We start from the raw sequence: 26,827 nt of genomic DNA on the forward strand, positions 1-26,827 counted from the left end.
ATTTATTTGGAAAAACTGTTGCACATTTCTTTTTCCAAACAAACGAAACGAATTTCTACACTTGCGCCGTGAGCTGTTGTAATTGGTAATGGAATTCAATAAAGTTGGACTTGGTAGAATGTCCATGTGAAAACATTTCTCAAATCATTGCGGTGTGGACGGTTAAATGTAACATTACGAAGTTGCTCGCACCAACTTTAGCACGCAGCTGGAGAAGTAAAAGAAGAAAAGACTAGCCAAGACAAAAAATAAAATACATGTGTTTGATAAACGTTTTTAATGAAATTTTAATATTTATAAATGATTTAAACGTAAACTAAACAAAATACATAACAAAGCTGCTAGTGAACCAGTGCTTGACCGCTAGTGAACCAGTGCTTGTGCAAAAGGCGTTGTGTGTTTTTTTTCCTCTTGGAGAAAATAGTTTTAGATTATTGATTATTTACCATCGCACTGTTGTTTGTATTGTATATTCTAGGGCAATAGCCTTGTCATGGAGGAATTTAAATCCATAACCGCTACCACTTCGGTGGTAAAAATTTCGGCGTGTCTTGAGAAGATATTTAAAAAAATTGTTGAAAGTCGTGAGAAAAAAATTGCCGAGCACAATATTAAAGAAATCGAATTTCTTAAATCACAATGCAAGGCAGAGAATAATATACAGCTGGGGCTTATGAGCTGCCAGACATTTGTTCGCCTGGTGGAAGATGGTGTACTAGAGGCCAGCAATGTTTTGCCAATGTTGCTGTCAATGCTACCCAATTCTAGGTAAGTGGAAAGTTATTCACGTGCTTGAGTGTTTTAAATCGAAAGAGTGCTAACAGTGTACATTATCAGAAGTCTACAGAGAGTTAGATAAAACACAACTGTTTGATGCCTTACAATATAATCTAATGTACAATTGGAAGTGATGGCTGGTTTGTTGATCAATTATTTGGAATAGCCATTAGCAAAACTTGTTTACCAGTAGAACAGGAAAACCATAACAATATCCCTTAGAAATAACATTTTGCAAAAATATCCTATAGAAATGAATTGTTGACAAAATTTCCCATAGAAATGAAATTTTGACAAAATTTCGAATAGAAATGAAATTTTGACAAAATTTCCTATAGAAATGAAATTTTGACAAAATTTCCTATTGAAATGAAATTTTGACAAAATTTCCTATAGAAATGAAATTTTGACAAAATTTCCTATAAAAAATAAATTTTGACAAAATTTCCTATAGAAATGAAATTTTGACAAAATTTCCTATAGAAATGAAATTTTGACAAAATTTCCTATAGAAATGAAATTTTGAGAAAATTTCCTATAGAAATGAAATTTTGAGAAAATTTCCTATAGAAATGAAATTTTGAGAAAATTTCCTATAGAAAGGCAATTTTGACGAAATTTCCTATAGATATGAAATTTTGACGAAATTTTCTATGGAAATAAAATTTTGACAAAATTTCCTATAGAAATGAAATTTTGACAAAATTTCCTATAGAAATGAAATTTTGACAAAATTTCCTATAGAAATGAAATTTTGACAAAATTTCCTATAGAAATGAAATTTGGACAAAATTTCCTATAGAAATGAAATTTTGACAAAATTTCCTATAGAAATGAAATTTTGACAAAATTTCCTTTAGAAATGAAATTTTGACAAAATTTCCTATGAAATGAAATTTTGACAAAATTTCCTTTAGAAATGAAATTTTGACAAAATTTTCCATAGAAATGAAATTTTGACAAAATTTCCTATTGATATTAAATTTTGACAAAATTTCCTATAGATATAAAATTTTGACAGAATTTCCTATAGAAATGAAATTTTGACAAAATTCCTATAGAAATGAAATATTGACAAAATTTCCTATAGAAATGAAATTTTGACAAAATTTCCTATAGAAATGAAATTTTGACAAAATTTCCTATAGAAATGAAATTTTGACAAAATTTCCTATAGAAATGAAATTTTTACAAAATTTCCTATAGTAATGAAATTTTGACAAAATTTCCTATTGAAAATGAAATTTTGACAAAATTTCCAATAGAAATGAAATTTTGACAAAATTTCCTATAGAAATGAAATTTTGACAAAATTTCCTATTGAAATGAAATTTTGACAAAATTTCCTATTGAAATGAAATTTTGACAAAATTTCCTATTGAAATGAAATTTTGACAAAATTTCCTATAGAAATGAAATTTTGACAAAATTTCCTATAGAAATGAAATTTTGACAAAATTTCCTACAGAAATGAAATTTTGACAAAATTTCCTATAGAAATGAAATTTGGACAAAATTTCCTATAGAAATGAAATTTTGACAAAATTTCCTATAGAAATGAAATTTTGACAAAATTTCCTATAGAAATGAAATTTTGACAAAATTTCGTATTGAAATGAAATTTTGACAAAATTTCGTATAGAAATGAAATTTTGACAAAATTTCGTATAGAAATGAAATTTTGACAAAATTTCCTATAGAAATGAAATTTGAAAATTTCCTAAAGAAATGAAATTTTGACAAAATTTCCTATAGAAATGAAATTTGGACAAAATTTCCTATAGAAATGAAATTTTGACAAAATTTCCTTTAGAAATGAAATTTTGACAAAATTTCCTATAGAAATGAAATTTTGACAAAATTTCCTTTAGAAATGAAATTTTGACAAAATTTTCCATAGAAATGAAATTTTGACAAAATTTCCTATTGATATGAAATTTTGACAAAATTTCCCGTAGAAATGAAATTTTGACAAAATTTCCTATTGAAATGAATTTTGACACAATTTCCTATAGAAATGAAATTTTGACAAAATTTCCTATAGAAATGAAATTTTGACAAAATTTCCTATAGAAATGAAATTTTGACAAAATTTCCTATTGATATGAAATTTTGACAAAATTTCCTATAGATATAAAATTTTGACAGAATTTCCTATAGAAATGAAATTTTGACAAAATTTCGTATAGAAATGAAATTTTGACAAAATTTCCTATAGAAATGAAATTTGGACAAAATTTCCTATAGAAATGAAATTTTGACAAAATTTCCAATAGAAATGAAATTTTGACAAAATTTCCTATAGAAATGAAATTTTGACAAAATTTCCTATAGAAATGAAATTTTGACAAAATTTCCTATAGAAATGAAATTTTGACAAAATTTCCTATAGAAATGAAATTTTGACAAAATTTCCCGTAGAAATGAAATTTTGACAAAATTTCCTATTGAAATGAAATTTTGACACAATTTCCTATAGAAATGAAATTTTGACAAAATTTCCTATAGAAATGAAATTTTGACAAAATTTCCTATAGAAATGAAATTTTGACAAAATTTCCTATTGATATGAAATTTTGACAAAATTTCCTATAGATATAAAATTTTGACAGAATTTCCTATAGAAATGAAATTTTGACAAAATTTCCTATAGAAATGAAATTTTGACAAAATTTCCTATAGAAATGAAATTTTGACAAAATTTCCTATAGAAATGAAATTTTGACAAAATTTCCTATAGAAATGAAATTTTGACAAAATTTCCTATAGAAATGAAATTTTGACAAAATTTCCTATAGAAATGAAATTTTGACAAAATTTCCTATTGAAATGAAATTTTGGAAAAATTTCCTATTGAAATGAAATTTTGACAAAATTTCCTATTGAAATGAAATTTTGACAAAATTTCCTATAGAAATGAAATTTTGACAAAATTTCCTATAGAAATGAAATTTTGACAAAATTTCCTATAGAAATGAAATTTTGACAAAATTTCCTATAGAAATGAAATTTTGACAAAATTTCCTATAGAAATGAAATTTTGACAAAATTTCCTATAGAAATGAAATTTTGACAAAATTTCCTATAGAAATGAAATTTGGACAAAATTTCCTATAGAAATGAAATTTTGACAAAATTTCCTATTGAAATGAAATTTTGACAAAATTTCGTATAGAAATGAAATTTTGACAAAATTTCCTATAGAAATGAAATTTTGAAAATTTCCTAAAGAAATGAAATTTTGACAAAATTTCCTATAGAAATGAAATTTGGACAAAATTTCCTATAGAAATGAAATTTTGACAAAATTTCCTATAGAAATGAAATTTTGACAAAATTTCCTATAGAAATGAAATTTTGACAAAATTTCCTATTGATATGAAATTTTGACAAAATTTCCTATAGATATAAAATTTTGACAGAATTTCCTATAGAAATGAAATTTTGACAAAATTTCCTATAGAAATGAAATTTTGACAAAATTTCCTATAGAAATGAAATTTTGACAAAATTTCCTATAGAAATGAAATTTTGACAAAATTTCCTATAGAAATGAAATTTTGACAAAATTTCCTATAGAAATGAAATTTTGACAAAATTTCCTATTGAAATGAAATTTTGACAAAATTTCCTATAGAAATGAAATTTTGACAAAATTTCCTATAGAAATGAAATTTTGACAAAATTTCCTATAGAAATGAAATTTTGACAAAATTTCCTATAGAAATGAAATTTTGACAAAATTTCCTATAGAAATGAAATTTTGACAAAATTTCCTATAGAAATGAAATTTTGACAAAATTTCCTATAGAAATGAAATTTGGACAAAATTTCCTATAGAAATGAAATTTTGACAAAATTTCCTATTGAAATGAAATTTTGACAAAATTTCGTATAGAAATGAAATTTTGACAAAATTTCCTATAGAAATGAAATTTTGAAAATTTCCTAAAGAAATGAAATTTTGACAAAATTTCCTATAGAAATGAAATTTGGACAAAATTTCCTATAGAAATGAAATTTTGACAAAATTTCCTATAGAAATGAAATTTTGACAAAATTTCCTATAGAAATGAAATTTTGACAAAATTTCCTATAGAAATGAAATTTTGACAAAATTTCCTATAGAAATGAAATTTTGACAAAATTTCCTATAGAAATGAAATTTGGACAAAATTTCCTATAGAAATGAAATTTTGACAAAATTTCCTATAGAAATGAAATTTTGACAAAATTTCCTATAGAAATGAAATTTTGACAAAATTTCCTATAGAAATGAAATTTTGACAAAATTTCCTTTAGAAATGAAATTTTGACAAAATTTCCTATAGAAATGAAATTTTGACAAAATTTCCTTTAGAAATGAAATTTTGACAAAATTTTCCATAGAAATGAAAGTTTGACAAAATTTCCTATAGAAATGAAATATTGACAAAATTTCCTTTAGAAATGAAATTTTGATAAAAATTCCTATAGAAATGAAATATTGCCAAAATTTCTTATAGGAGTGAAATTTCCAATAGAAATGAAATTTTGACAAAAGTTCCTATAGAAAGAAATTTTGACAAAATTTCCTATAGTAATGAAATTTTGACAAAATTTCCTATAGAAATGAAATTTTGACAAAATTTCCTTTAGAAATGAAATTTTGATAAAAATTCCTATAGAAATGAAATATTGCCAAAATTTCTAATAGGAATGAAATTTCCAATAGAAATGAAATTTTGACAAAATTTCCTATAGAAATGAAATTTTGACAAAATTTCCTATAGAAATGAATTTTGACAAAATTTCCTATAGAAATGAAATTTTGAGAAAATTTCCTATAGAAATAAAATTTTGACAAAATTTCCTATAGAAATGAAATTTTGACAAAATTTCCTATAGAAATTAAATTTTGACAAAATTTCCTATAGAAATGAAATATTGCCAAAATTTCTTATAGGAATGAAATTTCCAATAGAAATGAAATTTTGACAAAAGTTCCTATAGAAAGAAATTTTTACAAAATTTCCTATAGTAATGAAATTTTGACAAAATTTCCTATAGAAATGAAATTTTGACAAAATTTCCTATAGAAATGAAATTTTGACAAAATTTCCTTTAGAAATGAAATTTTGATAAAAATTCCTATTGAAATGAAATATTGCCAAAATTTCTAATAGGAATGAAATTTCCAATAGAAATGAAATTTTGACAAAAGTTCCTATAGAAATGAAATTTTGACAAAATTTCACATAGAAATGAAATTTTGACAAAATTTCCTATAGAAATGAAATTTTGACATAATTTCCTATAGAAATGAAACACGGTTTCCGTATCCACCACATGAACAAATAGAAAGCTCCCTTAGCCTCAAATCAGTGGTCTGAAGGCTTCAGTAGCGGGATCATTATTCTCTATTTTCCAGGCGTCGGAAACTATAAGGTACTCAACTCCAGGTAAATCCAGATTCTTCAGCATCAATTTAGAGATTCCATCGGGGCCCAAGGCCTTGGATGTTTTGGCGCCACGAATGTTATTTGTAACTTCGCCCACGGTAAATTGTGATGGCTGTCCATCGGCTAGGAGACCACGGATACGGCGAATGGCTCTCCCCATTGCCCTGCCACTCTCTGGAAGCACAATGAATTGACGGTTGAACAATCTGGCGCATATCTTCGGATCATTCACGGTTACGTCGCCAAAAGTGACTGAGGTCCTGTCATACCGTCTACTGGGGTTCGAGAGTGACTTAACAGTAGACTACAGCTTGCCTTAAACGGTGCTTAATTTACATTGCTCCAAGTGTTCCGCCTATGTTCGTTGTCTACTCTGTTTATTTCCAGATTAAGCTCGCTGATTCTGGGGTTAGTGGGGTCCATACAACGAATCCCGTCACGCTCGTCTGCGAGTACCACTGCCTGAGCCGAGAAATTGGGCCGCACTTGGGGTATTCGACCGGCTGGTATAAAGCCAGCGGCTGCTGCGTTAATGATATCTCGAAATTTCCTCTCGGTCACTAGCACATCCGAGGGGAGTGGCAGTTCACTGAAGCGGCGATTGGTATACTCTCTGAAGCCAGCCGATTCTTTTGATTGATAAACGTCCGGCGCTCAGAGGTTATGAAGTCGAGTGGTCGGTCGATGGTGAGAATTATGGGGAGGTGGTCGGACTCCAAAGAGATGATGGCTTCCCAGGATACGTCACTCAGGCGTTAAGGGGATGCAATGGAAATGTCTTGCGAGCTGCTGCACTTCCACGTAATCCTAATGGGGGGCATCCTCATTAACCGAGCAAAACGTGGAGTCTTCAATCTGCTCTGCCAAAGCCATGCCACGCTGGTCGTTACCTAGGGGAAAATGCCAAGAAATGTGATGCGCATTAAAGTCTCCTAGAACTAGACGATTATTGCCAGATAGACACCCACTTATGTCGGGGTTGTAAGCTTGGCCATTAATTGGCACACAGCTACCAACCGGCGGTATGTACATGTTGTATAGCTTTATCTCCGCAGTACCGGACCTGACTTCTATCCCCATTCACTCCATGTAAGGGTCACTCACTAGCGCCAGGCGCAGGCGAGATGGGTCTATATTGCACGGAATGGTGTATTACGAAGGCCAATCTCCCACCTTCATTCCTTGAGCGATCCTTACGTAGTACTTATTGTAGTATCCTTGACAACTGTGCAAGTTGCAGATGTTTGTCAGCTTTGTGTCGTGGATCTTCCGACTCATAAAATCCACAATCTCGTCGATCTTACCAGGGGCACCGTTGCAGTTGAGTTGCAAAAATGATACAATTCCCGGCACTGGCCTGGCAATATTGTGGTTGGGATGCTGCTGTTGCGTATATTGCCGCACGGGAGAGGTCGCGGGGGTCACATAGCCCGGTGACGAGGACGCTTGTGACCCAATGCTGGCTATGTTCGCACAGCACCTTGCAACATATTCAGTTCAGGCACGGGATAGTTGTGGGCACCACACAGGCTGGAACATTGAGGTCCGATCTATGTGGTGTTCATAGCTGTCATGAGAAGCTTAGCTGCGAGCTACCGGGTGTGTCCACAGGTTGCGAATAGTAGAATGCTCCATACGGAGTTGCTGCAACACCAGTTGCGGACAATCAGCGGTATCGAGCGGAGAGTTTCGGATCGGCGGCACCGGTTCTTGCACAAATCCTAAGTGCCTACGATGCTCGATATGACAAGGCGGGTTATTAGCCCCTTAAAATATCAATGGCCACCCTGTTCCGGCGGCAATCGGTCCTTTGGACCGGAACGAACCAGCTAACCTACTTGACGAAATCGCCACCTCCACATGAAAATGTGGTTACAACTACTTCTACTACATATTCAGTATGACTATACTTCCGTAGTGATGTGAGGCCAGAGCAAGATCGGTAATGTACCCACTCCATGCACCGGTTACACCTCACCGACACCAACCGATGATGGAGACGGTTGTGGCAAAGCGAACAGAACCAGGGTCCGGGGTTCTTTTCTACTCCGGCACGGACCACAAGCGAGCGGAGAAGGCACACCGGGACGTGCCTCTCCCATGACGGAAAAAGACGAACACGTACACTGAGGCGGCAGTCCTTGCCGATGAAGGATTCCATCTGGTCAATCCGGTGCGTACAACCAGCTGTCATGGCTGTCTTTGTTGTGTGTTGTTGTTTGACTTTTGTTTGTTTGCTCGCAATAATTTAATAGACATTCTTGCTGTGAAGTCAGTACTAGGCTTTATTGATAAGTCGTTCCCTGCCAATCTTTTGTCCTTGCTTACACATTGGTTTGTTTCTAAGACATTTCAAGAAGAAAGTTTAACTCAAATTGTTATGTAAAATATTTTTATCGAAACTTTTTGTCAACATTAAGCAATAATAAAAACGCACTTATCCCCAAATTGTCTTCTCAATGAAATGAATTGTTTGTACAAAACCTATTCAACAAAATGCAAATGAACAAAACATGGCAGGATTCAAGGATAAACATCAGCATAAATTACTTCACATTTCCTATAACGCCTTCCTGCAACTTCAACCTCTACCAACTCACTTCAGTTCTCCGGTTGTTTAGATTGATACCCATGTTCGTATGTGGCCAATAAACTCGAGCCTGCAAGATAAACAGTTCCATAGCGTTTAAGTAGTAGCTGCCATTCCAACTACCACGACTGGGAGTTCCTTTTACAATTTGTTACTGCATTCTCTCTGCCTGTTGTATTCGAATGGTGATTTCTCTTATTTGCCTATGGGCTTTGGTTTTTTGATTTTGCGTTTTTTGCAAGTCTACGACTACAACACGAGGTGCTTCCTACTACGCTCGTGTTTTATGGATAGAGTTTCCGTTTGCAACTACCTGGCATACCTTGACCAACAATGGTCGTTGGCTTTTCCCAAGTTAATTGTTTATGTGTTAGCCTAGCATGTATGTTTGAAAGAGTGTGTGTATTTGTGTGTGTGTGTGTCAAGTCCTCTAAAGAACAAAAACCCCACATAAGCAACCATACACATAAGTAGGTCGTAAAGTACAATTGTTGGAATTAGATTTTCAATATATTTAAAAAAAAAAAATTGGCCAGAATGTGAAAATTGCCATGCATCTAACCAAGCACATGCATACATGTCTGCAACAATGTTTTGAAATAGAGTATTAAGTCAAAATAAAAAAAAATGCTTTTCGAAAAATATTTGCACAAAAACTCTTAAAAATTATTAAAATTCTATACTTGGAAAATTTTTGACTTAATACCTTATTTTATAACAACTGCACTTCAAAATGTACAAAAACATATTTTGAATGTTTGCCTGATGTGTGGACTTTCATGCTAGAAATGCATGCGTATAAACTATTCCTTTTTGGGCATACAGCACCGAGGTGATTTATGAGGAAATGTTAACTTGTATCATTAATTATGCACATTGGAAAAATAAAATAAAACCTTAATAAAAAAAAATAACAAACAAACCAAAATGGATATGGTATAGCATGGAATGACAAAATCAAAGCTAATTTTGTCAAAATTTCATTCCTATAGGAAATATTTTCAAAATTTCATGTCTATGGGAAATTTTGTCAAAATTTCATTTTTATGGGAAATTTTGATTTCATTTCATTTCAATAGGAAATTTTGTCAAAATTTCATTTCTAAAGGAAATTTTGTCAAAATTTCATTTCTAAAGGAAATTTTGTCAAAATTTCATTTCTATGGGAAATTTTGTCAAAATTTCATTTCTATGGGAAATTATGGTAAAATTTAATTTTTATAGGAAATTTTGTCAAAATTTCATTTCTGTAGGAAATTTTGTCAAAATTTCATTTCTAAGGAAATTTTGTCAAAATTCCATTTCTATGGGAAATTTTGTCAAAATTTCATTTCTATAGGAAATTTTGTCAAAATTTCATTTCTATGGGAAATTTTGTCAAGATTTAATTTCTATAGGAAATATTGTCAAAATTTCATTTCTAAAGGAAATAATGTCAAAATATCATTTCTATAGGAAATTTGTCAAGATTTCATTTCTATGGGAAATTTTGACAAAATTTCATTTCTATGGGAAATTTTGCAAATATATCGTTTCTATAGGAAATTTTGTCAAAATTTCATTTCTATAGGAAATTTTGTCAAAATTTTATTTCTATAGGAAATTTTGTCAAAATTTCATTTCTATAGGAAATTTTGACAAAATTTCTTTTCTATGCGAAATTTTGGCAAATTTTTATTTCTACGGGAAATTTTGGCAACTTTTCATTTCTATGGGAAATTTTGTCAAAATTTCATTTCTATAGGAAATTTTGTCAAAATTTCATTTCTATAGGAAATTTTGTCAAAATTTCATTTCTATAGGAACTTTTCTCAAAATTTCATTTCTATAGGAAATTTTGTCAAAATTTCATTTCTATAGGAAATTTTGTCAAAATTTCATTTCTATAGGAAATTTTGTCAAGATTTAATTTCTATAGGAAGAAATGAAATTTTGACAAAATTTCCCATAGAAATGGAATTTTGACAAAATTTCCGTAGAAATAACATTTTGACAAAATTTCCTATAGAAATGAAATTTTGACAAAATTTCCCATAGAAATGAAATTTTGACAAAATTTCATTTCTATAGGAAATTTTGTCAAAATGTTATTTCTAAGGAAATTTTGTCAAAATTCCATTTCTATGGGAAATTTTGTCAAAATTTCATTTCTTGGGAAATTTTGTCAAAATTTCATTTCTATAGGAAATTTTGTCAAAATTTCATTTCTATAGGAAATTTTGTCAAAATTTCATTTCTATAGGAAATTTTGTCAAAATTTCATTTCTATAGGAAATTTTGTCAAAATTTCATTTCTATAGGAAATTTTGTCAAAATTTCATTTCTATAGGAAATTTTGTCAAAATTTCATTTCTATAGGAAATTTTGTCAAAATTTCATTTCTATAGGAAATTTTGTCAAAATTTCATTTCTATAGGAAATTTTGTCAAAATTTCATTTCTATAGGAAATTTTGTCTAAATTTCATTTTTATAGGAAATTTTGTCTAAATTTCATTTCTATGGGAAATTTTGTCAAAATTAAGTTTCTATGTATATTTTGTCAAAATTTCATTTCTATAGGAAATTTTGTCAAAATTTCATTTCTATACGATATTTTGTCAAAATTTCATTTCTATACGAAATTTTGTCAAAATTCCATTTCTATAGGAAATTTTGTCAAAGTTTTATATCTATAGGAAATTTTGTCAAAATTTCATTTCTATTAGGAATTTTGTCAAAATTTCATTTCTATAGGAAATTTTGTCCAAATTACATTTCTATAGGAAATTTTGTCAAAATTACATTTCTATAGGAAATTTTGTCAAAATTTCATTTCTATAGGATATTTTGTCAAAATTTCATTTCTATGGGAAATTTTGTCAAAATTTCATTTTATATAGGAAATTTTGTCAAAATTTCATTTCTACAGGAAATTTTGTCAAAATTTCATTTCTATAGGAAATTTTGTCAAAATTTCATTTCTATAGGAAATTTTGTCAAAATTTCATTTCTATAGGAAATTTTGTCAAAATTTCATTTCTATAGGAAATTTTGTCAAAATTTCATTTCTATGGGAAATTTTGTCAAAATTTCATTTCTATGGGAAATTTTGTCAAAATTTCATTTCTATGGGAAATTTTGTCAAAATTTCATTTCTATGGGAAATTTTGTCAAAATTTCATTTCTATAGGAAATTTTGTCCAAATTTCATTTCTTAGGAAATTTTGTCAAAATTTCATTTCTATAGGAAATTTTGTCAAGATTTTATTTCTATGGGAAATTTTGTCAAGATTTGATTTCTAAGGGAAATTTTGTCCCAATATCATTTCTATGGGAAATTTTTGGCAAAATTTCATTCCTATGGGAAATTTTGGGGTGGACAATGCACCAGTAATGCCCCGTTTGACTCTCTTCTCAACGTTTCTGAGTGCCTGGGGATTGCAAACATCTCAGCCGGAAAGAAATGAAAACTCTAGGAATGCAACGAAAATCCCTGCCCCGAAATGTGGAACGTTCCCAAGAAGGGTGGGACTACCACAGACCAAAGCTCCCACCCCACCTTCAGATTGCAGTCGGTGAAAGTTCAGGCGGGCGCATAGTTCGTCGCTCCGCCAATGCAGCGTAGACATCTCACTCCAGCAGCCTTCCGCATAACAAACGAATGCTCGAAATCCAAAAAACGCCATGTTCTTTACTCCTTCAGTCTGAAGGCCCTCTCCAAAGCCGCGGACACCATGTACAGGTGCAAAGGTCACAGCACAAATATCATATTCAATGCTACTCTGGGAGCACTGAACACGCCATACTTCCTTCTTCTTGTGAAAAACATCAGCTCTGTCTTTCTACACCCAAAGAAATTTGTTAGTAAAAATAGCAAAAATGGGTGCTGAAAAGGCAGAAAGTCTGCTGGGACAGCAGTAATTTTTTGCTAAAAGTAAACATCTGCTGTTTTTAGACGGTAAAAAGTTGAAATTACCCGTAAATTTCACAAAATACTTCAAACATTGGATGTATGTGAAAATAATTTCGAATATAACTATCCGAGACAAAAATCACCAAAGCTCCCTACATGTGAGACTATGAACTAATTTTCTAAAAAAGGAAGCGGACCTAATTTGGAAGTGCCACCTTTTTGCATGTGGCCATGGTAGGCACATTTCTCTCCAGAATAAATTGTTTTTTTTTTTAATAAATGACCATATTCGACTGAACGAATTTGGAAGGTTCATCTTTCACATTTCTCTCCAGGGCAAATTTGTTTTTTGATAAATGGCCATATTCGACCTCGTTAGGAGATCTTTGTAGATCTTTTTGGACTAATAACCTACATGACTGGATGGAGTATCTCGAGTTCTGTCTGCTGACCAAATTTGGAAGGGCCATCTTTTTCCTTGTGGCCATGGTGGCGACATTTCTCTCCAGGATAATTTTTCTTAATAAATGGCGATATTCGACTTCGTTGGGAGATCTTTTTGGGTTAGTGTTTTACATGACCGGATAGAGCATACCTACAACTGCTGACCAAATTTGAAAGGGCCAAATTTGGAAACTTTTTCAAAAAAAATTTCTTTTGGCTATAGAAAATTAGTTCAAAATCTCCCTTGTAGGGGGCTTTGATGGTTTTTATCTTGGATAGTTATATTGAAATTTGTTTTCACATATAAAGGTTGATTTTTTAAGAGCTATAGGAAAGTTAAAAAAACACATAAAATTCAGAAAAATGCATACAATCTTTATTTGAATATTGACCGTGCTATCGGTCAATATAATTCGATGTTTGAAGATTATTTCATGCAAATGTTGATCGTGACTGCGCCTCAAATGGTCCATCCGCTTAGTCCAATTTTGGCATATTCTTCCAACATTTCGGCCGGTATGTCACTAATAAAAGCTTCATTGTTGTCTTCCAATGCGGCAATTGAAACGGGGTTGTCTGTATAGACATGAGCTTTAACATAGCCTCACAAAGAAAGGCGTTAATCGTACGATCTAGGCGGTCAATTAACCGGTCCCGAACGTGAAGTGAAATGTTCAACGAACTCGCCTCTCAAAAAGTTCATTGTTACGCGTGTTGTGTGGCATGTATCACCGTCTTGTTGAAACCACATGTCATGCAAGTCAAGCTCTTGCATTTTGGGCAAAAAAAAGTTGGATATCATTTCATGGTAGCGCTTATCATTCACAGTTACAGTACAATTCGCATCATCTTTGAAGAAGTACGGTCCAATCATGCCTCCAGCCCATAAACCACACCAAACTGTGACTTTTTCTGTATGCTTTGTTAATTCTTTCAATGATTCTGGCTGATCTTCACTTCAAAATTGATAATTCTGCTTATTTAGATACGCCTTGAGCTAAAAAATGAGCTTCATTGGTTCGTAGAAGAAGCGGGCGATGAACTTTCTCAACGCATTTTTATAATAAAATTCAGAAATCTGCAAGCATTCATGGTTAAATTATAGATAAAACTGAAGATGAAGACAGTGAAAAAAAAACACGAAACGTGCGTAAGCTGTTTAAACAAGTGTCGCCAAAAAAATAATAGCTCAAAAATCACCCTTTATGTCCAAGAAGGCTGTCAAAGTGAAGTCGCCTGTCCCCAAGTTCATCCTATGTAACCCACCACGTGGGCAGGAAACTGAATTGGAAGTGTCACATTCAGGAGCGTACTGAATGATCACAGATGTTGGACACTATGTAGACGGGCCGTAGGCTCGAAATGGGGCGTGAATCCGTAAATGGTCCACTGGCTCTACAGGATCGTGATTAGACCAATACTTACTTACTCCTCAATAGTTTGGTGACGTGCTATGGAGAAAAAGTGCAACATAAGGACCATACAACAGGTTCAGCGATGAGGACTACGCCCACTAGGGCACTGTAGACTATTCTTGATATCCGACCCATTGACATACTGATTAAATGTGATGCAGCCACTGCGGCTATGAGACTTAAGGCGATGGGAGAATGGTTTAAGGATGGGAGCAGCTCATTCCATCGCAGTATAATCGAAGCGACGATAGGAAGCCTGTAAGGAAGGGAAGAGGATTCCGATCGGATACCTGAGACGAACCTTGAGGTCGAGTGCGAGGCACTGCTGCCGGCGTCACAGTCTTGGATTTATGGAACCCTAGTATTGCCATATGGAAGATCATGTTACACGGATGGATCAAAACTAGAGGACAGAGTGGGCCTGGGGGTCTATATAGTGAGAACCCAGGGACTGAGTTTTAGACTGCCGGACCATCATACGGTCCTGCAGGCAGAGATCCGAGCGATCACATAATGCGTGAGGTGGTGTGGTGTTAACGCGTGGACGTCGAGTGTGAACATCTTTACCGACAGTAAAATTGCCATAAGGACAAAAACAACCAGGACGATAAGATCACGAACCGTCTTGCAGTATAAGAAGGAGATTAACGCCTTCTCTGAGGATGGCAAAATCAGTATCGTTTGGGTGCCGGGCCTTAACGGAGTAAGGGGGATTAAAAGGGCAGATCATTTGGCGTTGATAGCTAGAGGATTGCCGCCAATAAACTTGGTTAACTCGAAGCCTTTAGGGTCTACACAGTCCGAGTTAAAGGCGTGGGCGACGAACGCGCATGCAACCCTGTGTAACAGCGTAACGGAAATCCTATAGGGGGATCCAGATCGTGAGCAGACGAAGCTATTACTGAAAGGAAGTAAGAAGGAGGTCAGTATAGCTAAGGATATCATGACGTGACACATAGGACTACGAGCTCACTTATGTAAAATCGGTGAAGCTAGTGACACGTGTAGGGCAAGCGGCGAAGATGATGAGGCGTTGGAGCATTTCCTTTGTCATTGCCCGGTTTTCGCGTCTAACAGTTACTGGCACTTATGTGAGAACAAAATACCAGACATAAACCAACTAAGGGCAGTGGAATGGAAAACAATTTCGGATTTTGTTAGTAGTCCGCAATTCCTAACATGGATTTTCTTTTTCGAGGTAACTTTTTTTTTTTGTTAAGAGTGCACAACAAGCCTATTACTGGTTTAGATGTATGTCCATAGTGTCATGGGGCGGATTAATATCTGCACCCTCTTTCCAACCTTAACATTTCTCCCTTTCTAGCAGCCAAAAATATTGTTTGTTATTATTAAATTTTTGTTTTATCAAGGTTCGATAAAGAATTTTATCTTAAGAATACAGTATACCAAATGGGTTAATTTCCACACTACATTAAATATTAATTTTCCTTCACGATTTATGGTAAAGAGTTTATGTATATACATATATAAATACATTTTTTTTGTAATGAAACGTGTAACATACATATGTATGTGAATAACACAACTAAATGAATTTGTAACATTTGTTTACACCTCCATGAAGAATGATGAGGGCGATATTTACATTTGGTCTAATGTTCGTTATGGTTCTTAATAGACTGTTAAATTCAAAAACCGGAAGTGCCATGATGCAAATTGCCACCCAAACTAATTGAGATTGCGGCACGATTTTTTTGCAGCCATGACCATGTTGATACCCAGCTACGAGTACCTATTCATTTTTGTAAATTCCTAGTAATTTAACAAAAAACCATGGTACGACATATCATAAAAACTCTTTAATTCGACGTTTATGAATCTTTTTGGAAAAAGTAAATGTGCATTAAAATGATGAATACTGTGAATAGGAGTAAGACCATGGGCCAAGCAGAAGTTTTGCACTAAACAACAAAATGAAAGAGTTATAAACCGTGAAAAATACACGGAACAAATTCAAGATAGACCTAAGATACACCAAAACGAGGCAGCTTGCGTGCACTAGAATGGAAAACTACTAAAAAGTATCCTCAAAAAAAAAGCAGAAAGAACGGATTGTTGTTCTGGTATCATATGCGACTAAAGAACAACTCCTGGGTGTTCCTGAAATTTACAGTAGCTCAGGGGAGGAACAAGTCCTTGCTTGCCTAGATAAATGAAGTCTCGCCAGCTTGGTCGTGGTTACGCGCTTTTATATATGAATGGAGCGTGCAATCCCGTGGAGCAGATTTTAGGTCGAGATGGAAAACTTCAATACTAAAAGGTATCTTCAAAACAGGGCAGAAAGAACGGATTGTTGTTCTGGTATCACATGCGACTAAAGAACAACTCCTGGGTGTTCCTGAAACTTACAGTAGTTCAGGGGACGAACAAGCCCTAGCTTGTCTAGAGAAATGGAGTCTTGCCAGCTCGGTCGTGGCTATGAGCTTTCATACAACAGCATTTAATACTGAAAGACTCAAAGGAGCGTGCAATCTCGTGGAGCAGATGTTAGGTAGAAATAGAAAACTACTGAAAGGTATCCTCAAACAGAGCAGAAAGAATGGGTTGCTGTTCTGGTATCACATACAACTAAAGAACAACTCCTGGTTGTTCCTGAAACTTACAGTTGCTCAGGCGAGGAACAAACCCTACCTTGTCTAAAGAAATGAAGTCTCACCAGCTCGGTCGTGGCTAAGAGCTTTCATACAACAGCATTTAATACTGAAAGACTCAATGAAGCGTGCAATCTCGTGGATCAGATGTTAGTTAGAGATAGAAAACTACTGAAAGGTATCCTCAAAACAGAGCAGACAGAACGGATTGTTGTTCTGGTATCACATGCGTCTACAAAACAATTCCTGGGCGTTCAGAGAAGGAACAAGCTCTAGCTTGTCTAGAGAAATGGAGTCTCGCCAGCTCGGTCATGGCTATGGCTAGCTTTTATACAATAGCATTTGGTACTGAGAGACTCAATCTCAATCTCATGGAGCTTAGGTCGAGAGCTCCTGTTCCCAGCGTGCCGACACCGCATATTAGAAGTCTTGTTGGGAGGGGTTTTTGACTGCAAGTTTGGAAGCACATCGGGGCCACAACGATTCATATTAAACAGATTTAAAAAAAGAATGGTAGGCAATTGATAAATCCAAGTTCGATGTAGGCGAGATTGTTTAGAAACTGCTGCCCAAAGAGGAAGTAGAGAGTATCAAAGAAGAACAGCTAAGAAAACTAATGGAATGTCAGCCAAGATTCGACTACAAAGAGCTGTAATAGTTGGCATGATATATCTCGGCCATATTGAGCGAAAAGTTTTTGACTTCACCATACCAAGTGGATGGCAAAAGCTTTTTACTGTCTGAAAATACAACTCTTCCGTGGCCAGTTTAAGCTATCTTCAAGAGGTCCTAGAAGCACTTTGTGTTTTTATAGTTCTAGTTTACTGTTAAGTCTGGTTTAACATCCCTAGAGCGTGTTTAGCAGCAAGAATTTCGAAAAGGTCCGAAATTCCTAGAAAAGGTCTCCCAGGCCTAATTACAAGCGAGACTCACCTGATGTTCAAGAGATTAAACATTAAAACCTAATTTCTGGAAAAAGATCCTGCAACTTAGCCGCAGAACACCAATTACATGGAGGGGCAAAGGATGGTAAACAACTTGAAAGTTATGAATAACATGACAGTGCGAGGAGTCAAGCTCATCAATCAATTACTAATAAAGGGCGGGCAGCAAATTCAAATGGCTCGGAACCCATATTATGTTAGTCCCTTGAATAAAGGAGGAGTGCCCTCTCGCCTCTTCATGCCGTCTTCGAGAGTGAACTAAACTCTACCGTATATTAGGGTGTGTCTCTTTGGCACTGTCTTGCCATGGCGTCCGAAATCCAGGCTTATATTTACGGTGCGCCCTCTCCCACATCGTACCGTCTTCCAGTGAACTCGAATAGTGCTGGGTGCTAGGGTGTGCCTCCCAGCCACCAAACCGCGTATTTTACAGTATAATAGAGCGTGCCTCCTTGTTACCGTCCCCAAACCCCGCGTTTTATGTTTGCAGAGTGCCCTATCGCCTCCTCGTGCCATCGTCTCCAGTGAGCCGGAATAAGGCCATGTATAAGAATGTTCCTCCTTGCCACCAAACCTCGTATCGTACCGTATATTAGGGTGCCACTGTGCCCAATACGCATTTTATGTCCACGCAGTGATGTGACTTCTTTTGTTGCCGTGCCTGAATATCTTGTTGATCTCCTAATGCCTAACCGTGTATTAGGGTGTGCTCACTTGCAAACCGACCCATCGAACTCCTCAGCGACCGTACTTCCAAAACACACCCCAAACCGTCCAGCTTTAAGACTCCATTAAGCAAATCTAATATATAACAAGTAAAAGAGTGCTAAGTTCGGACGGGACGAATCTTAGGAACCCACCACAATGGATTCTGCTAAAATATGGGAGCTATATCTGGTTATAGACTGAATTGGACCTTACTTGGCGCAGTTGTTGAGAGTCTTAGCAGAAAACTATATGCAAAATTTCAGCCAAATCGGATAAAAATCGCGGCTTGTAAGCGCTCAAGAAGTTAGATCGGGAGATCGGTTTAGATGGGAGCTATATCATGTTCTTGACCGATTTGGACCGTACTTGGCACAGTTGTTGGAAGTCATAACAGAACACTTTGTGAAATTTCAGCAAAATCGGACAAAACTTGCGGCTTGCAGGGCCGCAAGTAGTCAAATCGCGAGATCGGTTTATATAGGAGCTATATCCAAGTCAGAGCTTATAAGGCCCATTTGCAATCCACAACGACCTACATCGATATAAAGTATTTGCGCAAAATTTCAAGTGGCTAGCTCTTCGCGTTCGACCGCTATCGTGATTTCAACAGACGGACGGACAAACGGACATGGCTAGATCAACTCAGAATGTCGAGGCGATCAAGAATATATGCTTAGTGGGGCCCTAGATCAATATTTCGAAGTGTTAAAAACGGAAGGACTAGATTAGTATACTCCCATCCTATGGTGGTGGGTATAAAAATGAATTTGTATTTTTTTGTATGTATCTTTGTTTGTTTGAGAGTTCCGTATTGACACAAAAACGGCGGAACCGATTTTCTTGACATTTTCACAGATGGTGCATGATACCGTGATGAAAATAGCGTACTACATTTTTGTTATCTGAAGGGCACGCGGACCCTCCCCCTTGCCCTAATTTTCAGAAACGCCAGATCTCGGAAATGGGTATGCGATTTAAACGAAATGTTGTGTGCTGTCTTAAAATAACTCAAAAACAAAAATTTGGTATCCAAATTTTGGATGGGGCACCTAGAGGGACCACCCCAACCCCCAAAACACCCCTAAATCGGACACATGTACCGGCCATGACAATATGGGACTCAAATGAAAGGTATTTGCGAGTAGAATACGAATCTGATATCCAAATGTGAGACCAAGTTTCTGGGGGTCTCTTCCCCAAAAACTCCCTCCAAAGAGGACAAATTTACTACTACAGCAATATGGGTCTCAAATGAAAGGTCTTTGGGAGTAAAGCAAGAATTTGATTTCAATATTCGGGAAAAGAGCCTATGGGGTCACCCCACCTCCATAAAACCACCTTAATAGGACGTATTTGCTGACCATTGGAATATGAGACTCAAATAAGAGGAATTTTAGAGTAGTACACGAATCTGATATATAATTTCAGGGCGAAGTCACTCAGTGCCCGCCCCATCCCCAAAACCAAAACACCCCCAAACCGGACATGTTTGCCGACTATGGAAATATGGGGCTCAAATAAAAGGTATTTGGGAGTAGACTACCAATCTGATATCAACATTCGGGACCAACTTTCTAGGGGACGTCTCACCCCCATAACAACCCCCAACTAGGACGTATTTGCTCACTATGACAATTTGGGTCTTAAAGAGAGTGGAGGCCCATATCCCAAACCGAACTTATTTGCTGATTTTTGTAATAAGTGGTTTAAATGAAAGGTATTTGAGATTGAAAAACGAATTCGATATCCAGTTTTGAGGCCAATGGTGATTTATTTTCAGGGCTATGTATTTGGAGGCCACGGTATCGCAGAGGTTAGCATGTCCGCCTATGACGCTGAACGCCTGGGTTAAAATCCTGGCTAGATCATTATCAAATTTTCAGAGGTGATTGTCCCCTCCTAATGCTGGCGACATTTGTGAGGTACTATGCCATGTTAAAACTTCTCCTCAAAAAAGGTGTCGCACTGGGCACGCCGTTCGGGCTCGGCTATAAAAAGGAGGTCCCTTATTATTGAGCTTAAACTTGAATCGGACTGCACTCATTAATATGTGAGAAGTTTGCCCCTGTTCTTCAATGGAATGTTCATGGGCAAATTTGCATTTGCATGTATTTGGGGGACCACCCCACTACTCCACTACTACTTGACTTCTTGAGCCCCTAGAAACCGCGATTTGGCTGAAATTTTGCACACAGTGTTCTGTTGTGACTTCCAACAACTGTGGCAAGTACCGTTCAAATCGGTCAAGAACCTGATATAGCTCCCATATAATCTGATCTCCCGATTTGACTTCTTGAGCCATTGGAAGCCTCAATTTTCATCTGATTTGCCTGAAGTTTTGCGCATAGTATTTTGTTAACTTCCAACAACTGTGTCAAGTACGGTCAAAATCTGTGAAAAACTTGATATAGCTCCCATATAAACTGATCTCCCGATTTGACTTCTTGAGCCATTGGAAGCCTCTATTTTCATCTGATTTGGCTGAAATTTTGCACATAGCGTTTTGTTGTGGCTTCAAATAAGTGTGCCACGTACGATCCAAATCGGTATATAATCTGATATAGATCTCATATAAACTGATCTCCCGATTTGATTTCTTGAGCCCCTGGAAGCCGCAATTTTTGTCCGATTTGGCTGAAATTGAGCATGTGGTGTTTTTTTATGACTTCCCACAGTTGTGCCAAGTACGGTTCAAATCGGTATATAACCTGATATAGTTCCCATATAAACCGATCTCCCGATTTGACTTCTTGAGCCCCTGGAAGCCGCAATTTTCATCGGATTTGACTGAAATTTTCCACATAGTGTTAAGTTATGACTTCCAACAACTGTGCCAAGTACGATACAAATCGGTCAAGAACCTGATTAGCTCCCATATAAACCGATCCATGGTGATGGGTTCCCAAGATTTCGGCCGAACTAAGCACGCTTTTACTTGTTTTATAAAACTTTTCATAAATTGTAATTTTTTTTTTGGTATTTTTTTACGAGTTGCATAGTGTAATTATAAGTTTGATTCCCTTTAAAGCCATAAATCATTTCAAACAGAGTTTGCGTAATATAAACAAGTACAAATACTTCTGTTCCTTTTGATTGACTGTAATAGTGCTTGCATTCTGTATTCTCCGATATCAATCAGAAATATTTTGCATAATTTTTCCATTTCGTTCATTCACTTTTTCTTTGTTCAGAGCAATTGGCGCCTGACATTGAACTTGAAATTTTTGTTGTTTTAGAAAATTTCAAGGACCACCTGCGGTCGTCACTTTATAGCTGTGGGTAATAGAAAAAAAAATTATTTACAATAGTCCTTGACTATAAACTCAAATAGGTGGCTAAGCACAAAGAACCTACACAATAGGTACGAGGAGTCAGCAGGAGTCAGCAGCAATGGTTGCTGCTAGCTTGTGATATCGTCGTAACAAAGAAATCAAAAGCTAATTGCATAATAATGAATGTCCTCCAGAAGCCGGCATTATGGCTAGCTGGCTGGCTAACTGGCTGGATGGCTGGCTGGCAGGCTGCTTCTATACTGATACGGCGTCTATAATAAAGAGTAAACGCATATTAAATGCTGATGTGCCTCTGCACTGCTGGTACTTATTTCATGAACTAAAAAGTATAAAGCCCAGAATGGCAGTAAAGTGGTACTTTATAATGATGGCTTTCTTCCCGTAACACTTAAAATGCAATTATTTCTTTTAGCATTTGCTGCGTTTTTCTCTCTCTCTCTCTTTCATGGCACTTATATGAGGTGTAATATGCAATTACCATAAGATCATCATAATAGGCTATGTGTCTGTTAGTTTTTCCTTATAAGATTTGCATGAACTAGTGAAAGTGAGTCTTTGGGTGTTCGTCCTATCAGCAATAGAAGTGCATGTTATATGTAATTGAAATAAACTGTAAATAAAAAGAGTTGGTTTAATATTAAAAGAGTTGTAAGTATGTCGCAGTTGTGTACAATTCCCACCAGAGGCATGTCTTTCGCTACTGTGGAATCACAATGGACTAAAATGGTCTAAGTGAGTCTGTTTAAAAAATTGACTGCCAGCGTATGCTAACCATGTCACATTTTCTTCCCTAGTATCTGGGATTTATACTAAAAGGGGTCAAAACGACTGAAATAACAATTTGCATAACATGTTGGAGTTTTATCCGCTCTAGTGTATAGCATTAAGGTTAAGTTAGGTAAGGTTAGGATTAAGTGGCAGTACCGCTGAACCATCCAGATCGCTTTAAAAAGCCCAATAACTTGCGAATGTTCAAAAATTGCAAATTTCGCCCATAAACATTCCACTAAGGAACTGAGGTAAACTTCTCACATATCAATGAGTGCAGTCCGATTTTCAAGTTTAAGCTCAACGATAAGGACCTTCTTTTTAAAGCCGAGTCCGAACGGCGTGCCGCAGTGCGACACCTCTTTGGAGAGAAGTTTTACAAGGCATAGTACCTCACAAATGTTGCCATCATTAGGAGGGGAAAACCACCGCTGAAAATTGTTTCTGATGGTCTCGCCAGGATTCGAACCCAGGCGTTCAGCGTTATAGGCGGACATGCTAACCTCAGCGCTACGGTAGCCAGTTTAACTTTACCGTGTCATATTTTCTTCCCTAGTATCTGGGATTTACACTAAAAGGGGTAAAAATAGCTGACATTACAATTTGCATAACATGTTGAAGTTTTTTCCACGCTAGTTTGAAGCATTAAACTCAATTCACTCTTATAGCCATGGAGCAAACATGTTGCTAAGCCTTCCGACTAGGTGGTAAACATTCCTAAGCATCACCAGGGATTGATTCTGCGTTATCCTGTCCATTCCCTATTCTGAGCACACTAACTGTATCAGCTACGAAATTTCCTTCTTTGTAGCTGCAGGAGGATGTGCCTGTACCAAAGCCATCGGTTTGATGTATTGTCTTTTTCCGGACTTCATTCTGACTCCTGTACGTCTCGATTCACTCACAATCACGTCTTTCCATTTCCTTTTTCTTTCTGCGGAATAGATGTTTCTCTTTTTCACCCGATACCTTGCTTCTGATTGCAGAGTTGCCCTTTATGCCACATTCTTGTCTTTAGTAACATTTCCACATTCTTGATCTACCATGGGTTTCCTGGGGGAGGCTTCTGGTATCCAAGCACGGATGTTGCGGCTCTTTCCATGGAGTGGGCAATGGTTTGCCACACTATCTTTCGTCTGCTTAGTTCTTTTGAATATCCCGATACAGGAACTCTGCGACTAAGGTGGGGTGTGGGATCTATTCTAGGTCTGAGTCGAACTAGACCTAGCTGGGCAGTTAAACAGGTGACGTGTGTCGTGTGGTCCCAGGTCACAATCTCACAATCGGGACATATATCCTGCACGTTGACATCAATCCTTGCTCTGTAGGAGAGGTCTGCATCTGCCGGATCGTAATTGAGCCGGAATTACTGTGGTTTGCCGTGAGAGGTCAATTTCTTCAGGTGCGTTGGGTGGCGATCGTTTTCCAAGAACATTCACCCGATAGCTATTCAGCGCATCTGCTACCGTGTATTCATGAAGGTTTTCAAGACCCGCATGATATGCCATTAGATCTAGAGGTTTCTAGTTGTAGTACTCTAGATTCTGAAGATAGACTTTGAGGCTACTGGGGGTGGATACCTATCCACAAGATGATTATTGGGATGGTTTTTCCGATAAAAGTTCCGAAGGTATTCCTTAGACAGATTGTAGTTATCTCTTCGTACGGGTAGAACCTTTGTCTCCTGATGAAGGTGGTCCACGTGAGAACTGAGGAGACATCGCGTCACAGTTCGAAGAGCGGCATTCTGAGAGATCTGAATATTATTTCACTGCGTGTCATATAGCTGACCAGACCACACTGGCGCGGAAAAATCTATTATCCTCAACCCATTATCGGACTTTATCTCGTGGAGGCTAAACTTTCCGACTGTTGGACCAAAGATGTTTTCCTTCCCTATGTTCCCGTTAAAATCATCCGCTTATGATACGATCTCTATGCAGTCTTGAGGGTGTGTAATGGAATAAATAGGTGAACAGTGCCGCGGGTATCAACCCGCCTTGGGGAACTTCTTGTTTCACTCTACGGTGATTCACATTCTTATCCCTAAATTCCACAAACGACTGGCGACGGCCTGGTTGGAGATTCCTGTTGACGATGTCCTCAAATAGCTTGACATGGCTGACCGTGTCAAATGCTTTCAATAGGTCCAGTGGCACCAGGAACCTATCACATGGCCTTAGCTGATTAAAGCCAATACAAACATGTGCGGTGATGGCATGCAAATCAGTTGTGCCACGTCTTCTTCGAAATCCATGCTGATGTTTGACGAATGGAAATTCTTAAATGAGGCACGGGAGAAGTAGTCCCTCAAGCGTCTTGGAGATCGGTCTTTGCGACTTTCCCTTAGTCGGGTATTTTACAGGAAGCGAGATCATTCTGCCCATCTTCCAGACATCCGGTACTATAAGAGTGTTCAAAGACAGGTTGAGGACAGTTGTAAGGTATTCGACTCCACGTAGATCCAGAATTTTCTGGTCTATTGGATGACTTAGCGCCACGTATGGCATTCGCAATTTCGTTCATGGTAAATTGTGATGGCTGTCGGTCGGTTCGAAGACCAAGGATGCGACGGTAGGCTCTCCTCCTAGAACTTTTCACTCTCGAGATGCTTAATAAATTGACGGCTGAAGAACCTGGCTCATTTTTTGGTTCAGGTACAGTTACGTCGCCAAATGTAACGGATCATCTTATCTTCAGGGTTCGAGAGTGCCTTAACAGAAGACCACAGCTTGTTTCACCCATTGTTTCCGGCACCCATCGTTTGGGTACTGGGCCATAACGGAGTAAGGGGGAATGAAAGGACATACGATTAGGCGGTGAAGGACTGCTGTCAATGAACTTGGTTAACCCGAAGCCTTTCTAGTCGTCACAGTCCGAGCTAAAGGCGTGGGCGACGAATGCGCATGCAATCCTGTGGAACAGCGAAACGGTCGGTAACACGGCGAAAATCCTATGGGGGATCCAGATCGTGAGAAGACGAGGCTATTACTGAAAGGAAGAAAAGAGGAGGTCAGTATAGCTATTGCTATCATTACGGGACACATAGGACTACGAGCTCTTCTTCTTCTTTAATTGGCTATGACAGAACATTTGTTCCACTAGCCGAACTTAGAATAACGTTCCAAGCGCTTCGATCTTCTGCGCTCATTCTAAAATCTCTGACACCAAGTTTCGAGGTGTCTGCCACTACTTGATCTTTCCATCGGGTTTTTGGTCATCCCGGTTTGCGTGTACTACCGTGTTTGCCTTCAAAAGACTTCTTTGCTGGAGCTTCTTCATCCATTCTGGCAACATGACCTAGCCAAAGCAGCCGTTTTATTTTGATACGTCGTCATACAGCTCATAGCGTCATGGGGCGGATTAATATCTGCACCCTCTTTTCAACCTAACCTTTCCTAACCTAAAAGCTTGTTTCAACCGGTACCTAAGTTATATAGGTTCAAGTGTTCCAGTCACATATTCCGGTTACATTCGTTCGCTACCCTGTTCACTTTGAGATTCAGCTCGCAGATTCTAGGATTAGTGGGGTCCGTGCAACGATTCTCATCGAGCTCGTCTGCCAGTACCGCTGCCTGCGTCGGATATTTCAGTTGCCGATCCGCAGATCAATGCCGTTTTTTCGTTTGAGTAAGTCGTCAACGTTAGGGAAGTCCGTCTTAACGATTCTTTTGTTTCTCAGAGTAATTTTTTCAGTTTTCTGTGTGCACGTTACTCGCCCAGCGCCCCAACCTCATGAGTTATGTGGTATCACACAATCGCGAAGTCGCGAGCTGCTTGCTTCAAGATTCGACGCTTGCTTGCAGCCGTCCCTAACCTGGGAACAAATGCTGATGTTGGCCATTGGTTATTTAAAGACGCCAATAATTCGACTTGTGGTTTTATGTCAGTGCTATCTGATCCCTCACTGAAACTCTCTTCACGAAGAGAAGAGAGAGTCTC

At 36.6% G+C, this 26,827-nt stretch overlaps 1 protein-coding gene across 2 annotated transcripts in view; it reads left to right on the top strand.

Moving 5' to 3' along the window:
* The window catches only part of LOC106080441 (focadhesin), a 48,020-nt gene continuing 21,193 nt past the window's right edge, over positions 1-26,827 (top strand). The window contains exons 1-2 of one of the 2 annotated variants that reach the window (XM_013241838.2): positions 2-85; positions 479-768. In XM_013241838.2, coding sequence (XP_013097292.2) covers positions 494-768 — 275 coding nt within the window. In that variant the 5' untranslated portion in view covers positions 2-85; positions 479-493. Of the gene's footprint in view, positions 769-26,827 lie in introns of both variants that reach the window. The other variant, XM_059370467.1, reaches the window with a different exon arrangement.

Source organism: Stomoxys calcitrans, chromosome 5 (genome assembly GCF_963082655.1).
Source record: "Stomoxys calcitrans chromosome 5, idStoCalc2.1, whole genome shotgun sequence".
Classification (NCBI taxonomy): Eukaryota; Metazoa; Arthropoda; class Insecta; order Diptera; family Muscidae; genus Stomoxys; species Stomoxys calcitrans.